This window comes from Arvicola amphibius, chromosome 1 (assembly GCF_903992535.2).
Source record: "Arvicola amphibius chromosome 1, mArvAmp1.2, whole genome shotgun sequence".
Classification (NCBI taxonomy): domain Eukaryota; kingdom Metazoa; phylum Chordata; class Mammalia; order Rodentia; family Cricetidae; genus Arvicola; species Arvicola amphibius.
This window is the reverse complement of record NC_052047.1, coordinates 62,509,060-62,525,821: the sequence shown is the minus strand read 5'-3', so window position 1 is coordinate 62,525,821 and position 16,762 is coordinate 62,509,060. Positions and strand designations below refer to the sequence as shown.

Genomic DNA, 16,762 nt, shown 5'->3' with positions numbered 1-16,762 from the left:
CACAGTGAATAAATGGTTATACAGCTCCCAGACTCCATAGCCTGGATTTTATCTTCTAGTCGGAGAACTGGCTGGATCTAGCGCAGACCAGGAATGAGCTGTGATTTACCTTGTGATTTCTCCTTTCTCAGAGGCTTGGATTCACAATCTTTAACACTCTTTAAATGAAATATTCAAGTTCCTGAAAACTGGGGTCAGCAGAAATGATCCCCATGGTATCCTTTAGAGAGCTTTCATCTTACATTTGCATCAGACACTTGAAACGAAGTTTTTCTCACTTTCTAATGAGTTTTGTGTTTTATTGTAGTACAGAGATATTTCAAGAGAAACCCAAGGGCCCTCTGAAAATGGAGTGATATTTCAGAAATGCTCGCTGGTAAGTTTCCAGAGGTGAAGATAACTGGATTCTTCCCAAATCTCCGAATTCATCGTATATTTAGGAACTAGGAAGAGTGGGTCTGTGTGTTCACTCTGAGACCCAGTCGATGAAGAGAACAAGAGATCTGAGCTCATTGGCCTCACTGGGTTCGCTGGGGCTATTTTATTATAGGTCATTGTTAGTAAAAACCTAGTGGTCATTTAGAGAAGGAATGAAAGTGTGGTATGTTTATTCCACATGAACAGTGATATGGTACGTGATGGTTTTAAAAATCTGCGTATTGGCCAGCAAGATGGCTGGCTCAGCAGGTAAGGGTGCTCACTGTCCAGCATGGTCACCTACGTTTGACATCTGGGACCTGTAAACAGACCGCTCATTCATTTCCCGTCCACCCAGACCCAAGTAATCACACAAAACTATATTAATTACAACACTGTTTGGCCGATGGCTCAGGCATATTTCTAGCTAGCTCTTATGTCTTTAATTAACCCATTTCTATTAATCTATATATCAGCATGAGTTTGTGGCCAATAAGGTCCCAGCATCTTCCTCTTTCGGCAGCTACATGGTGTCTCCTTGACTACACCTACTCTATATATCTCTGTTCAAATTTCCCACCTGTCTTTATTCTGCCCTGCCATAGGCCAAAGCAGCTTCTTTATTAACCAATGTTCATAAAATATATTCACAGCATACAGAGGGGAATCCCACATCAGGGACCCCCAAGGAGGAAGGAGTGAACCAACTCCTGCAAGTTGTCCTCTGACACCCATGTGTACACTGAGAAATATGTGTGCTCCTCCCCTAAGTTTAAAAAAAAGTTTTTTAATGTGTCTACTGCTTTATAGCTGTTTGATCTTCTCAACAGCATGGGGTGGTGACCATTATCATCCTTGTGTTGGGCTCCTAGCTTCACTCTTAGCTTCAGTGGACATTGTAAGGGACCCAGAAGGACAGTGCTCACATTACTGTGCAAGGTGGAGAGCAGAGATGGGGGACAATGAGGTGAATGTGGCAAAGGCAGGGAGGGAACCAGCCACAGTGGAGCAGGAGTGAGCTCCCAGATGTGTGCACATTTCACCCAGCTGAGCCTGCAGAGAGAGCCAGTTCTCCAGCAGCTGGGCAGGGACATCCTGGTCCAGCTGCAGCATCATGGCTATCCTCAGGGCTCTCATTTAGGCGTGAAACTTCTGTAACAGGATGCTTGAGACTATCATCTTATAAAGAGAAAAAACATTTCTCTCTCCACAACTCTGAATATTCCAGTCTGCCACTGGTTAGTTATATTGCTTTGGCTTGTCAGTCAGTGTGTCACAGCTGGAGCCTTGTCGGGAGAGGCTTGGTCACCTCATGATGGCCAGAACGTGAACAAAGGGGAAAGAGAAAGACACTCTGGTCCTGAAATCTCCCCTTCCAGGCCTTGTCCCCTAGTGATCTAAAATCTCCCATCAGGCTGTGCAGCTTAAGTTTGATAGTGCTCCCCACCCGTCCTCCTTCTTCCTGGTGAATGTTTGTGTACCTATGTACAGTGTGTGTGGGGTGGGGGTTGCACATGCATGTAGAAGCCAGAGGTGAATGTCAGGACCCATCATTAATCACGCTCAACCTTGTCTGTTGAGAGAACCTCTTATTTGAAGCAGAGCTCACCAGGGCAGCTAGTCTAGCTAACCAGCTTGATCCAGGGATCTGGTCTCTTCTTGGCATCTTACATGGGTTCTGAGGATTCAAAATCTGGTCTTCACGCTTGCACATCTAATGTTTGACCCACTGAGCCGTCTCCCCAGCCCAGGTGATATTACTGTGTAACAATGCCATGAACTGGGACGGGGTGGTGGTGGGGGTAGGCCTTTAAGGTCCAGGCCTGCAGGGGAGGCTCCAGATTCAAACAGCAATCTGCACATATGGTGATACAGAACCTGGGTAGAGAAGGCCAGCTAGGAAGAGGGGACCCACTGGAAGGCAAATGTTCCTCAGAGATCTGACTGGGGTCAGGGCTGCATCTTCATTGGCTCAGACAGAGCCATCATTCCCTCTTTTCTGGAACACCAAGTATCCTGACTAGATTCTGTACTCAGGAGATTTTTCTGTGTGAATGAGTTCACTGCATCTTAGGGCCCTACTTTCTCTGAAATGGTCCCTAAGCCATAGCTTGACAAGTGAGGGTCAACCTCTTGTCCCAACTCTCACTATAGGTGGAGCCTGGTAGAATCAGGAGCAAGGAAGCCTGGGCTTGTGGCTCATCGCAGGAAGCCAGGCCGACAGGCCCTGCCCCCACTCACTTTCCTTCTGTCCTAGGTGTCCAGGCAGAGCGAACCGCAGACCATACACGTGCAGCTGTCAGTGAACAACACCAGGACGCCCATGTCTGCCAACCTTTCGGACCTGTTTGTGCTGGACCAGATCACCAGCCTCACTGTGAAGGAGTCCCCTGGAAATAAGACTCAGGGAGGAGTCCAGACGTTCAGAAAGCAGTTTCTGCAAGGTAACCACAGATGCTTCAGGCCACCATGGGACAAGTGTTAGAATGCCTTCCTGTGTTCCTTTCGGGAGGGTCACAGCGGAACTGCCCTCCCATGACAAGGCAGGAGTCTCTGAAACCCCCAATGTCTGCCACTAAATCCATGGGTTTCCTGCTTGCTTTAGACAGAGGTGGGGTTGGGGAAGAAGTGCCGGTATTTTTAAAATACAGTCCCGGTTTTATTAATCAGTATTAGTTGGATACAATGGTAGATTTGTGAATTATAGTGAGTCAATGACACACATGTCGTTTATAGTGAGTCAATGACACACATGTAGTTTATAGTGAGTCAGTGACACACATGTAGTTTATAGTGAGTCAGTGACACACATGTAGTTTATAGTGAGTCAGTGACACACATGTAGTTTATAGTGAGTCAGTGACACACATGTCGTTTATAGTGAGTCAGTGACACACATGTCGTTTATAGTGATCCCTCACCTTGTTGACCAGAGTTACTTCTGGTCAGGAAGATGGACAGGTATCTTTGAGCTATGCTAGACAAAGGCAAAGGTGGCTTGTCATCAGTCTCAGAAGCTTGATCATGAAATACTTAGTAGACATGACCCTCGTGTGTAAGCATGCTGTTCATTGGTGTGTTATTGTATTTCCATTATTGTAACAGAATCTGAGCTAAGCACCTTATAAAGCAAAAAAGTTAACTTTGGCTCATGGTTCTGGATGTGGCAGGCCTCGTTGCTTTGGGCCTGTGGTGACATACATGACAGCAGTGTGTGATGACGTAGAGTGGTTCACCTTATTATGGTGTGAAACTGTAAGAAAGAAGGCAACAAATGGAATCCCATGATCCCTTCTGAGGGTGTACCATATGGTCTGGAAGATTTGAACGGTTCACCTTCCCTTGCCAGTAGTGCCGCAGATCTGGGAGCAGGGAGCAGGCCTTTAATACATGGGGACAATTCAGAGGCAAAGTGCAGCTGGTAGTGTGGTCTGCTGACTTCCTCCTCAGGTGAACTATCCCCATTTAACTAAGGAAATCTTTTTTTTATTTGTTGTTTTTGTTGAGCTATATTTTTTTCTGCTTTGCTCCCTTCCTACTCCTTCCCCTTCAACCATCTCCCATGATCCCCATGCTCCCAATTTTCTCAAGAGCTCTTGCCTTTTTCTACTTTCCATGTAGATTAGATCCATGTAGGTCTCTCTTAGGGCCCTCTTTGTTGTCTAGGTTCCCTGGGATTATGAATTGTAGGCTGATTTTCTTTATGTTTAAAAACCACTTATGAGTGAGTACATATGATATTTGTCTTTCTGGGTCTGGGTTACCTCACTCAATATGATGTTTTCTAGCTCCATCCATTTATCTGCAAATTTTAAGATGTCATTATTTTTTTCCTCAGTGTAGTACTCCATTGTGTAAATTTACCACATTTTCTTTATCCTTTCTTCATTTGAGGGGCATTTAGCTTGTTTCCAGGTTCTGGATATTACTAATAATTATGTTATGAACATAATTGAGCACATGTCCTCATGGTATGATCGAGCATCCTTTGGGTATATATACAAAAGTGGTATTGCTGGGTCTTGAGGTAGGTTGTTTCCTAATTTTCTGAGAAATTGCCATACTGATTTCCAAAGCAGCTCTACCAGCTTGCACTCCCACCAGCAATACAGAAGTGTTCCCTTTTCCCCACATCCTCTCCATCCTCTCCAGCATAAGTTGTCATCAGTGTTCTTGATCTTGGTCATTCTTACAGGTGTAAGATGGAATCTCAAAGTTGTTTGATTTTTGCATTTCTCTGATGGCTAAAGATGTTGAGCATTTTCTTAAGTGTCTTTCAGCCATTTTAGATTTGTCTGTTGAGAGTTCTCTGTTTAGGTCTATACCCCATTTTTTTATTGGGTTATTGGTTCTTTTGATGGCCAGTTTCTTTAGCAGGATACAAGATTAACTTAAAAAAAGTTCAGTAGCCCTCCTTTATACAAATGATAAATGGACTGAGAACAAAATCAGAGAAATATCAGCATTCACAATAGCCACAAATAATATAAAATACCTTGGAATACCTCTAACCAAATAAGTGGAAGACCTGTATGATAAGAACTTTAAATCTTTGAAGAAAGAAATTGAAAAAGACACCAGAAAATGAAAAGATTTCCCATGCTCTTGTGAAGTTAGCATTAACGTAGTAAAAATGGCAATCTTACCAAAAGCAATCTACAGATTCAATGCAATGCCCATAAAAATCTCAGCAAAATTCTTCACAGACATTGAAAGAACAGTACTCAACTTGATATGGAAAAGCAAAAAACCCAGGATAGCCAAAACAATCCTGTACAATAAAGGAACTTCTGGAAGCATCACAATCCCTGAGTTCAATCTCTACTATAGAGGTACAGTAATGAAAACAGCTTGATACTGGCATAAAAACAGACAAGAGGAATTGAATTGAAGATACAGATATCAATCCACACACCTACAAATAATTGATTTTTGACAAAAGAAGCAAAAAATATCAAATGAAAAAAAGCATATTAAAAAATGATGCTGGCATAACTGAATATCAACATATAGAGGAGTGAATATAGATCCTTATCTATCACTATGCACAAAACTCAAGTTCAGATGGATCAAAGACCTCAACATAAAATCAACCACACTGAACCTCATAGAAGAGAAAGTGGGAAGTACACTTGAATGCGTTGGCACAGGAGACCACTTCCTATATATAACCCCAGCAGCACAGACACTGAGAGAAACAATTAGTAAATGGGACCTCCTAAAACTGAGAAGCTTCTGTAAAGCAAGGGACATGGTCAACAAGACAAATGACAGACTACAGAATGGGAAAAGAGCTTCACGAACCCCACATCAGACAGAGGTCTGATCTCCAAAATATATAACTAAACAAATCTTTAGTCTGTTCCAGTGACCGTAACTTCAGAGCCACCCTTTCTCCCAGGAGGTTTGGGACACCTTTCTTGTTGGTGAACACCTGAGGCACAAATGAAGAAACAAAAGCTGGAATAGGTGGGAGTTTACCCAAGGCCACGGGCAACAGCCATCCTGAGATAAAGCAGGCGATCCGACCCTCATCTGCCTGGGTGCCTGCTACACCCTTCAGCCCTTCCCCTGCCCACAACCACTTCTAATGTGGGGCCCACACTGCTCAGCATTGCTCTCCTTGCCCTTCTAGAAAGCCTGTGAACAACCTGGAAATTCAAGATCCTGTGCGCCTTGGTGCCTCAGAGCATGGCAGTAGTGGGATGAGTGAGGTCCTGCGACATGGTCCTTGGCCTAGTCGGGGCCTGGCGTTACCCTTCGGTTCCCTCACTATCCTTCTCAGCCGTGGGTCTCACTGCCTACCCCTTGCTTTCTAGTGTCTTTCATGGCTCTCGCTCCTGCTGAATCATGCCTCTTCCAACCCCATTCCTCAGACAAGGCTGAGAGGTTCCTCTGTCCTGCTCAGAACATACACATCTCTATTCCCTGAGGAGTGGTCTTAGTGTTGCCTAACCCAGGAAGTCCCACCTGATTCTCAACTCCAAGCCCCCCCTCTCCTCCAAGCGTCCACAGGGACCTATCTCTTGAATATCCCTGCTGATGTCATGCCTCACCCTAAGTACTCACTAAATTCTGCTCCACCACACGGGGCACACGTCTCCTTGCCTGTACCAAGCATGATGCCACCCACTGGGTGAGGTCCAGATTGTAATGATGTAGGGAGGCATCAACACAGCCCAGCCAGGCCTGTGGGAAGTGCCCTGGGTTGGTGGGCACCGTGTCCTCTTTTGGTTTTTGGTGCTGTTTGCCCCTATTTATGTTAAGCCTTCGCTCTGTCCAGGAGACTGAGTTTCCTGAAGACACAGTCCAAGTCCCTTGTTTCTGAGCCTACCACACCGTCACACAATGCTGGCTCTCAAATTGGGAGACAGGCAGCTCCTCACCCAGTGAATGATTCTAAAAATCAAATGGCCAATCAGACTCTAGTTTCCTACCTCTCTGACCCCTGACCTCATTATCAGCCCCCTTTTATTAAAAAAAAGGTGTAAGTTGGAGGACTGAGAGCAAAGTGGTTTTTATCCAGTCCCCACAGTCACAGGGTCTCCTGGGCACTATAGAATAGAGTGGGTTCTTTATGTTAAACCTCAGCACCTCAACTTCTTTCTCTCTCTCTCTCTCTCTCTCTCTCTCTCTCTCTCTCTCTCTCTCTCTCTCTCTCTCTTTCTTTCTTTCTTTCTTCCTTTCTTCCTTCCTTCCTTTCTTTCTTTTTTGAGACGGGGTTCCTCTGTAGCTTTGGAGCCTGTCTTGGAACTAGCTCTTATAGACCAGGCTGGCTTCGAAATCACAGAGCTCTGCCTGCCTCTACCTCCCAAGTCCTAGGATTAAAGGTGTACACCACCACTGCCTGACTTTCTTTTTGGGGGGAGCACCTTAACTTTTGTCCTTGCAAGAAAACAAAGTGGACACATTGATTTTTCAAGACAAACTGATTCCCAGGCTCCATGCTCCTCTCTCCTGCTTTCTATACGTTGGTCTTGCCATCTCTAACGCAAACCTATCAGCTCTGTCTTATCCCCTGCTGGACTGGTCCCCTGCGGGAGCTGAGGGTCCTGGTTTCTGTGGGCAGAGCTCCTGTGAGAACTCGGACGAGTGTGCTACAGAGGGATAAACAGGCCAAGAGATCAGCCCTGTTTCCAGCAGGGTGTGTCTGCTTTTGACTGGGAGACTTAGAAATTCTAACTCACTCTCCCCCCTGAACTACTCCCAGAATCCTCTGTGATGAATGAAATCAGATGCTTTTTACTGAGGGCCTGGACTGGTGAACATCTGTGGCAGGTTCAGGATTGCAGGGGCCAGGGGTGTGGCCAGGCCAGGGGTGGGGGGTATCTACGGGTGTGGCCTGATGTGAGGAGGCCTGCCCCATTCTTGATCTACATTTCTTCTCTCCGAGCAGTGGGAGAGTGCTACTCCATTAGCTACATGGCCTCGCTGGACTCCACAGTTCTTGGAACTGGAGAGAGCCTGGACCTTCCAGCCCTGCTCATCTTTCAGAACCCTTCACAGGTAACCCCGTCGCTCTCACTGGGGACCTGCCGTTGCCCTGCATGGGTGCTTGGAAATCCTGACCCCCAAGGGCACAGGCACAAGCCTTCCTTCCCTCCTTTCTCCTTCTCCTCTTTCTTTTCTTTCTATTTTCCCTCCCCCTCTTCTTCCCTCCCTTCCTTCCCCTACCTCTCTTCTTCCCTTTCTCCCTCTCCTGTCCTTTCTTCAACATACCTACCTTCCTTCCTTCTGCCTTCTTTGCTTTCTCTCTTTCCTAGGTGACGTCACCTGCTGACAAGGGCAGCTTCCCTGCTAAAAGCCTCCTCCCCCTCCCTTCCCTTCCATGTTCCACATTAATTAGTCTCATTCTTCAGCTACCCTTGAGTTCAACATGGCTTCCATTTCATAGACGAGATGGCTGAGGCCCATGGAAGTAAACACCTTGCCTAAGTTTAGACAGGCAGCCCCACCCCATGCAGTTCACCACAGAGAGCAGTGTCCCTTCTTAGCCCTCGGGACGTGGGGTTTGGGTTTCCATGGCCTCCGGTAGAGAAGCCTAGCTCCACTGTTTCCTGAAGAGGCTTTGGGATTTGGACAAACCCTGCCTTACCCAGCAGCCGGGGGCCAGTTACTACTGAAGTCAAGTATGTGGGTTGGACAGAGTGCCAAATGTTCCTTGTGGGTCAGATTCCATGTGACTAAAGCATTTCTTTTCTCTCTTTCCCAGAACAGAACCCAGCTAAAAGCCCACTTTACCATCACAGTGGAAGAAAGGATAACGGTAAGATGATGTTCAGATCCATCCTGTGCTCATGCACCCTGAGGCCTGTGCTGTGTCGCCATTGTGTGGCCTGACCTCAAGAGTCAAAGGGAGGTGCCGGCCACTGGCTTTGACATCCCTGATCTGCATTGTCTTAGGCTGGTTCTGATACTGGTTCTCTTGATGACCTTCTGTGATGGTTGATCTTGAGTACCATTCTGATAGGACTTAGAATTGCCATGGAAACAGAATCAGTTTCTGCAATAAAGCACTGTGGCCATGGTAGCATATAAAAGGAAGAATTCCTTTGGTCTTACTGTTCCAGAGGGAGGAGAATCCATCATGATGGGAAGGCACGGCTATAGAACCAGGAAACTGAAAGATGAAATTCTTAATCACAAACACAAAGCATGTAGAGACAGGCTATGAACTCTCTTAGCTCATCCCCACTGTGTGCTTCCTTCACACCTCCTAACGGTTCCATAACACCCCCAAACAGTACCACCAATTGGGGACTAAATGCTCAAAACCATGAACCCATGAGGAAATTTCTTACATTGCCACAGAAACAAACCTCTGGGCATGTCTATGAGGAAGTTTCTAGACTGCATTCACGGAGGCGAGAAAAAAAATCTACTTTAATTGTGGGCACTGTCCCCTGGATTGGGGTATGGAACAGAATATAAAGGAGGAAGCTGCTGAGCCCCAGCGGTCTTCTCTCTGTTTCCTGACTGTGGATAGAATGTGACCGGCCATCTCACCTCCTGAGGCCATCCATGCCTTCCCCACATTGATGGACTGTACCCTAAACTGTGGGCTGAAACAAACCGCTCCTTAGGTTCTTGTCAGGTGTTTGGTCACAGAAACAAGAAAAATAAGCAATACCCTCTCCATCCGAGCAGGATATGCTTGCTATCTATTGCCTGGCAGACTGAAATACCACTGCCCACCCATGCTGATGGTCATCTGCAGCAGGCCTTTCTTTGGGCTGCCAGCTCCTGAATAATAACACAGAGACATTTTATTAATTATGAAAGGTTGGCCTGAGCTTAGGCTTGTTCCAAAATAGCTCTTAAAACTTAAATTAACCCGTGTATATTAATCTACATTTTACAGCATGGCTTGTTAGTTCTGCTCACTATTGCGCCTCCCATTTCCTGCCGGTCTGGCTGGTGAATCCCTACCTCTCTGTTCTTTTTCTGAGTTCCTCTCTCTCCCAGAAAGCCCCGCTGATTTTCTCCTGCTTAGCTGTTGGCCATGCAGCTCTTCATTAAGTCAATCAGAAGGTGCCTTAGGCAGACGAGGGAAAGCAGAGACAGCATTACATACATAGCATGATAACATTTCCCAAAACAGTCATCATATTCTTTCCTGTATCCAGGGTGGCCACCTGGCCCAGCTGCTGGGGACTGTTTGTCTTCCCAGACTGTACCTGGACACTGGCTCTGCAGGTGGTCTCCCTGCTCCTGCTGTTCGTCAGGAATCTGTTTCCTTTCTTGGTCGGCAGTGAGGTTCTTCCTAGAACACACACCCATTCCCCTGTATCTAACAAGTGTGTCTCACTCTGTGGGTTGGCCAGCCTTCTCTGGGAGAGAGGAGGGAAGACCCACCCTGAATATGGCTGGGGGCTTATACTAGATGAAAAGGAGAAAGCAAACCGGACAGCTGTGCTCATCATTCTCTGCTTCCTGACCGGATGAGATGAGACCACTGCCTCGCGCTCCTGCTGTGTCTTCCCTGCCTTGATTGACTGTAACCTGGAGGAAACCTTTCCTCCCTTAGGTTGCTTTTATTAGGTGTTTTGTCATAGCAAGAAGAGTGGCTCATACAGCCTCACAGCAAAGTTAGCAAAGGAGACAGATGAAAGAGAAAGTCTAGAGAAAGTCCTCCATGACCTTCAGGTCCTCTCCCAGGGGACTCCCTAGCAATGAGTCATAGGAGTATCTGTGCACGCTCCATAGAGGCTGAGTGTCACACAGATTCCCTCTGGCTGCCTCACACCAATTTCTGGCCCCCAGAGGAGGCAGATGATCAACAGAGACCACACTGGACAACATGCTAAGAGAATGATGTGCTTGCTCCCAGACATCGGTTTTCCTGATGCTGGCTGAGGCCCCAGCTCACAATCTGGCCTTTAGAGAACAGTAGGAAACAAAGCTAGGCATGTTAACTCTTGCTCGCAGGTCTAGCAGATGGCAGTATAGTCTTTGATCCAACTCCACAGCTATGCGTTGAGACTCAGCACATCTTAGGGGCCAAGGCCCTCAGCAGAAGAGATGGAAAGAAAGCTGAGTCCAGCTTTTAGCAAGCCTGCAGCCCAGTTAAATGGACAAAGATGTAGACGATCATTTTCTTGGTTGGTCTGAGAGCTCCCAAAAGGAGTAGCCTGATCTGGTTCATTCTGTGTTCCTTTTCCTCCCTCACCTGGTTGATGACAATCAGTCAGTAAGTATCCCTTGATTGAGCTGATTGTCACCAGTGATGATTGCCAGTGAGCTGAGGAGGTGGCAGGTGGCCTCATGATTGTGATGGAGAACATTTTCTTAATGGATATGCCACTCCTCCAAGGACAGTCCTCCAGGTCTCAGGCTATCTCTCACCCACATGCTGTCTTTGGGAAGAAGGGAGAGGTGCCTGGGCAGGATGCAGGCTTCCTCACCAGGGACCCTCTGGGACCCTCTCGAGGAGCTTTGTGCAGTGGAGACACCAGGCATATGAATGTGAGACTCCACAGTATTATGGGTGTAGCAGGCTCTGAGACCACTTTGAATCCTGCCCAGGTGTGATGGTCCATGTTCTATCCTGCCTGGGGCTCACCTTCCCTAGACATCAAATGAGAACCCCCTCACGGGTGTCTATCAGGGCAAATCTTCGCAGAGCTCTGTGTTTCTTTAAGTCTCTCTGGACATCAGCACCTGTTGCTGGTGTTGTTTCTATGTAGCAAGAGAGTAACATCAGCCTGCCAGTGTTCTGGGATCAGTGAGAATGACCATTGCTACAGTATCTGGCTCAGCTGTCGAGAGGAAGGGCTATGGTACTAGATGCATATGGGAGGCCCAGGGCAGTATTCTTGGGGACTGGAGTCCACTGTGCACAGATTGCTTCAGGCTTAAACCAATGCTGACTGTAGGCTGGGCATAACCCCAGGTGTCCTGAGGGGCGATCCGTGCCAGTGAGGCTGGACCCTTAGCAGTGGGTGTGTTCAGCAGGTCTAACCTGGGCCCGTGAAGAGGCGACAGGGTTGTATTGGTGGGGGAGTGTTGGCTGGAGGATCTGTCAGACAGAACAATGGCATGTGTTAGCTTGCTGTGTGGCTGGCATCCCTGGGGCATGCAGAAACTATCCTGCTACCTCTTTAATTTTCCGCCTCAAGCTAACAAGCCAGTAAAGGAAAACAGGGCCTTAATCAATTGCTTCTTAGTTTACTGCTCGTATCCCTGTCATTGTTTGTCCCCCTGGTGACGAGAGTCTCTGAGTGTCCCATAGTGCCAGACATGAACTTCAGGTCTCAGATTCCTCTGCACCCACCTGCTGCCTATGGGTGGGGCACTGCTGACTGGTAAGCATCAGGATGGCAGGTGGCACTCTCTGAAGACACACAGAGAGAGCTCTATCCATGGTTACTGTCATTCAGAATCATTCAGAGGCCATTGCCAGCAGTCCTTCCAGGGAGACAGAGAACTTGTGTGTGTGTGTGTGTCTCTGTGTGTGTGTCTGTGTGTGTGTGTGTGTCCGTGCAGGAAAGTGGTGTTTTCTGAAATGGGAGGAAGAGGCTGTCCTGCATGGATGTAGGGCCAAATGACTGGATCTCTTGAAAGAACGGCAGGGGTGGACGTTCTAATGAGATAAAATCTGAATAGTATAAAAATTACTATGAGTCATAGTCAGGGGAATTTGACTATAAACAGTTGGAAATTTTACTTTTAAAAACAACAGCAGGAAAACCAAGTGAGAAACTTGAAGTACTGATGGTGTATATAAAAGACAAGTGGCCTGCTATGTAAAGAGCTTGTGTTAACTAACAAGAGGAGGAATGTCGTAACAGATGGCCAGCCATGAAGTGAAAATTCTCAGACACATGGTTTTACAGAGAGCCTGTGGAGCCTGCTAGATGTAACATTGTTAGCACAACCGCGAGGCCTTGAGTTGAGCTGGCGGTGTGTGTGGCTGATAGTGTGTCCTCACTATTGCTTTCCAGCCCACTGATCATTGTCCTGACCTCGGCTCCTGAGTGTCCTCCCTGCCTCCAGTGCTCTTCAGCAGCTCCACACGGGACTTTAGTTGTCTTCCTTAGAACACAGACTTTCCCACGCTCTCTCCTTAGGGGTTTCAATAGATGCTTCATCAGAAAAGTTAACCTCCCTTGACTCCTCCACGGCATCGCCGACTCTGCTCACCCCTACTCCCAGGCAGGTTGTTTGCGACCCACAGGTTGAGAATCACTTGTCCAGCTGGTCCAGCTACAGCCATTTTCACACAGGAGAGGCAGAGAAACCAGTGGATCCCCCACCCACAAGGTAGAATTACTGGGTGCCTCAGCAGCTCCAAAATGGCTCTAAAGACCTGGAGGATTCCTGGAGAGCCCCTGGTGCTCAGCTCACCTTAGAAGGCAGAAGAAGCTGGGCTTCTGTGTCAGTGGAGTGTGAAGGTGGCTGCAGCAGGATAGGTGAGCTTTCAAGCATAGCAGATGAACTCACCAACAAGAATTGAAACCTCTTCTGGAAAAGTCATGTGTGTCCCCTTTTCCCATGTATGGAGGGGTGGGTGAGCAAGGAGAGTCATTGTGTGTATTCCCTTTTTCCTGATTTGGGGGGGGGGGGGCGAGTGGGCAGGATTACAGTGTGGCTGCTGGGCATCCTGAGATTTCCTCTGCACCCAGCCTCTTACCACACAGAAAAGCTCAACAATGCTAGCAGTCCCACCATCAGGGAGAGCTACCGCTGGCATGTTAGCTTCCTGCCTTCCGAGCCTATACATGTATTTATCACATAATCGAAGCCAAACTTTCTAAACAAGCCATCAATGTGTCTTTGTAATGCGGTATTGAATTCCCGTCTTTTCACGTCTTCTTGAAAGGCCCCTTTGTGCAGTATCATTCTTCATAAATGCTATGAAGACTCTATCAAAGGCGAGGCTGCGGAGAATGTGTGATTAAAGGGGTGGGCACGGCGAGCGAGGATTCTTTGCAAAAGGCAGGGAAGAAAAGTCAGCATGCTCTGGGGGTGGCAGCCACTGCAGCCACCATTTTTGCTTTCTGCCTAGACATTGCAGCGTAGGCAATGAGTGGTGCAATTTGGCGGTGCTCTTTGTGGGGACATTTATGGCTGATGACTTGAGGCTGGTCTATACTTTAACAGCCTCAGCTTTGGCTCCTGTCTTCCCAGTAGAGGGTGTCAGTGGTACCAGGTCATCCAAGGCCACTGTCAGTTTTTGTATCCTCACATCCATTCTGCCATTCAGTCCCACATCCACTTACTGTTGCCCAGCTCTTCCTCTACCCCGAGCTCTTCTCTGCTCGCAGTAGTAATGGCTGCTCAGATGTCTTGAGATGGCTCAGCCGGCCCTTCCAGAAGACCCAGGTTCAATTCCCAACACCTACATGGTAACTCACAACTGTCTATAATTCCAATTCCAGGGGACCTGACACCCTCACACAGACATACATGCAATGTACATGTTACAAAAATAGATCAAGTTTTAAAAAAAGAAAACAAAAGCCTCAAACAGATGTTCTAACCCATGGCGCGGTGCTTCAGCTTTTGTAATGTTTCTGTGTGTGTGTATGTGTACGCGCGAGAACGCGCATACAATCACTCGCATGTGTGTATGTGCCTATTCATATATGTGTATACATAATTACCAAGTAGGAGATTTATTGACCTTGCTATTGTGTGAATCAAGTGTCATATATCCATTAATACTATATTGTTCCAGAACATTCACATCACTCCTCGGGGGAAATTCAGTACCCGTCAGCCGTCACTCTCATCACTTCCCCCCGAACCCCTGGCAATCACTCCCCTGCCTTCGATCTCTGTGGTTTGTGTGGACTCTATTTCTCCGCACCTGTATTTTGTCTATGTTTTATGCTTCCTGGGGTCATCTACCTGATCTGGGAGTCAGGCGGTGGTAGCATGAGGAACCCTCAGCCTCCCTTCTCTTCCTGCAGGTTCTACCTAACCATGGTCTCCATGCAGCAGGCTTCATCGCAGCCTTCCTCATCTCCCTCCTGCTGACCTTGGTGGCTCTGTTCTTCCTGGCGAAGGGTCGGTGCCTGCAGGGAAGTGTTCTGGCCAGATGCCGGGTGAGTCTCCCTCCCAGGGATGCTTTAGTAGGCGGTGGTGTAAGCTGGACATTCATCCTTCATCCTGATGTGTATCAACTCTGGACCATGTCAGACCCCACTGGGGATCTAAGGACAGATGCTCAGTTTGCTTCTTCTGAGACACAAGCCCATCCTTAACCCTGGGGTTGGGGGTGCATCTCAATGGTAGAGCAGTTGCCTAGCCTTTACCAGGCCAATCCACAGCATCATCGGTAAATAGGGAAATTAACTAAATCATGAATTAATTAAACAAAAGCTCCTAGAATGATTCCTTAAAAACGTTGTTCTTAATTAGCACACAGTTGTGTGAATTTTATCAGGTAGCATGTGATAGGTTGACACGTTCACACAGTGTATAACTATCACTCGAGCATGGCACACCTCAGGTATTTGTCGTTTCTCCGTGTGAGGAACTCTTCAAACTCTCTTCCGGATAGTATGAAATATGCGGCCCCTTCTTGGTGACCAGGTACTACCCTGTGCTATGGAACTGCCCAGCATTTTCCTCCTGCCTACTCTGGACAGCCTCTTCCAGTCTCCTCCCCTGCACCCTCTCCTACCCTGCTATCACTGCTCAGCTTCCAAGGGATCATCTTTGTGAGATTCTGCCTGTGATGGCGAGCAGTGCTTGGCTTATCCTCCAGGTAACATCCTCCAGGCCCACCCATGTTTTGACAGTGCGGTGGTTTGGATGAGAAGGGCCCCATTAGGCTCATATATCTGAATGTGTGGTCTCCAGTTAATGGGTCTGCGGAGGTGTTTCACTGGGGATATGCTTTGATGTTTACAAAGCCCACACCAGGTGTAGTGTCTCCGTCTCTCTCTACCTGTGATCAGGATGTAAAGCTCTCAGCTACTGCTCCAGCATCATGCCTGTCTGTTTCCCCCCATAATGGTTATGGACTGCCCTCCTAAACTGTAAGCAAGCCCCAGTTAAATACTTTAAGGGTTGCCTTGGTCATGATGTCTCTCCACAACAATAGAACAGTAACTAAGACAGACAGGATGGTGTCTTTTAATGGCTAAATAATAATCCATCGTGTTTATGTGTGGTGAACACTTAGGCTAATTTCATATTTGACTGATGGATGATTTAAACATTGTCAGTTGTAAGAACCTTACATTTTTGGGGCTGGAGAGATGGCTCAGAGGTTAAGAGCATTGACTGCTCTTCCAGAGGTCCTGAGTTCAACTCCCAGCAACCACATGGTGCCTCACAACCACCTATAATGAGATCTTGTGCAGGCAAATATGCAGACAGAATACTGTATACATAATAAATGAATAAATATTAAAAAATAAAAAAGTTTAATTTTAAAAAAAATCTTACATTTTGGCTCTCCACCTGTAGGGTAGGTGTAGTCTACCTACCCTATTCCCAATTCAAGCCCTATTCTATGTCACCTACTGAGGTGCTTTGGAAAGTTCACTGTTCTGGGGTGGAGCCAGACTCCTTGGTCTGGTTTGTGAGTCCCCCATGACATAATTTGTGCCTGATTTCCTCCCACCCCTCACATCACCCTCTGGATGTACCCAATGATTGACTTTCCTTAGGGAGCTGAGCTCGTCTTATTCCCTCTAATGGGCTTTACCAGTCCCTTCCTTCATCTTCCCCTCTTCCTCTTCTTTATATATAAACCAGGCAACTACTTGTCCGGGAATCATTGTGGGTACTTCCTGGTAGACTGGGATCTCTCTGGGTCCCTTGCTTGCTTTGAGAGGCTCCACATAGGACCTTTTAGACCTGAGCTCTTTCAGATCCTGGTCTGCATTTC

At 47.2% G+C, this 16,762-nt stretch overlaps 1 protein-coding gene across 1 annotated transcript in view; it reads left to right on the top strand.

The window, feature by feature from the left end:
• The window catches only part of Evc2 (EvC ciliary complex subunit 2), an 81,999-nt gene that overhangs the window by 7,460 nt on the left and 57,777 nt on the right, over positions 1-16,762 (top strand). Inside the window, exons 2-6 of the mRNA XM_038341673.1 lie at positions 308-376; positions 2,675-2,861; positions 7,814-7,923; positions 8,630-8,683; positions 14,832-14,966. Coding sequence (XP_038197601.1) covers positions 308-376; positions 2,675-2,861; positions 7,814-7,923; positions 8,630-8,683; positions 14,832-14,966 — 555 coding nt within the window. The remainder of the gene's footprint in view (positions 1-307; positions 377-2,674; positions 2,862-7,813; positions 7,924-8,629; positions 8,684-14,831; positions 14,967-16,762) is intronic.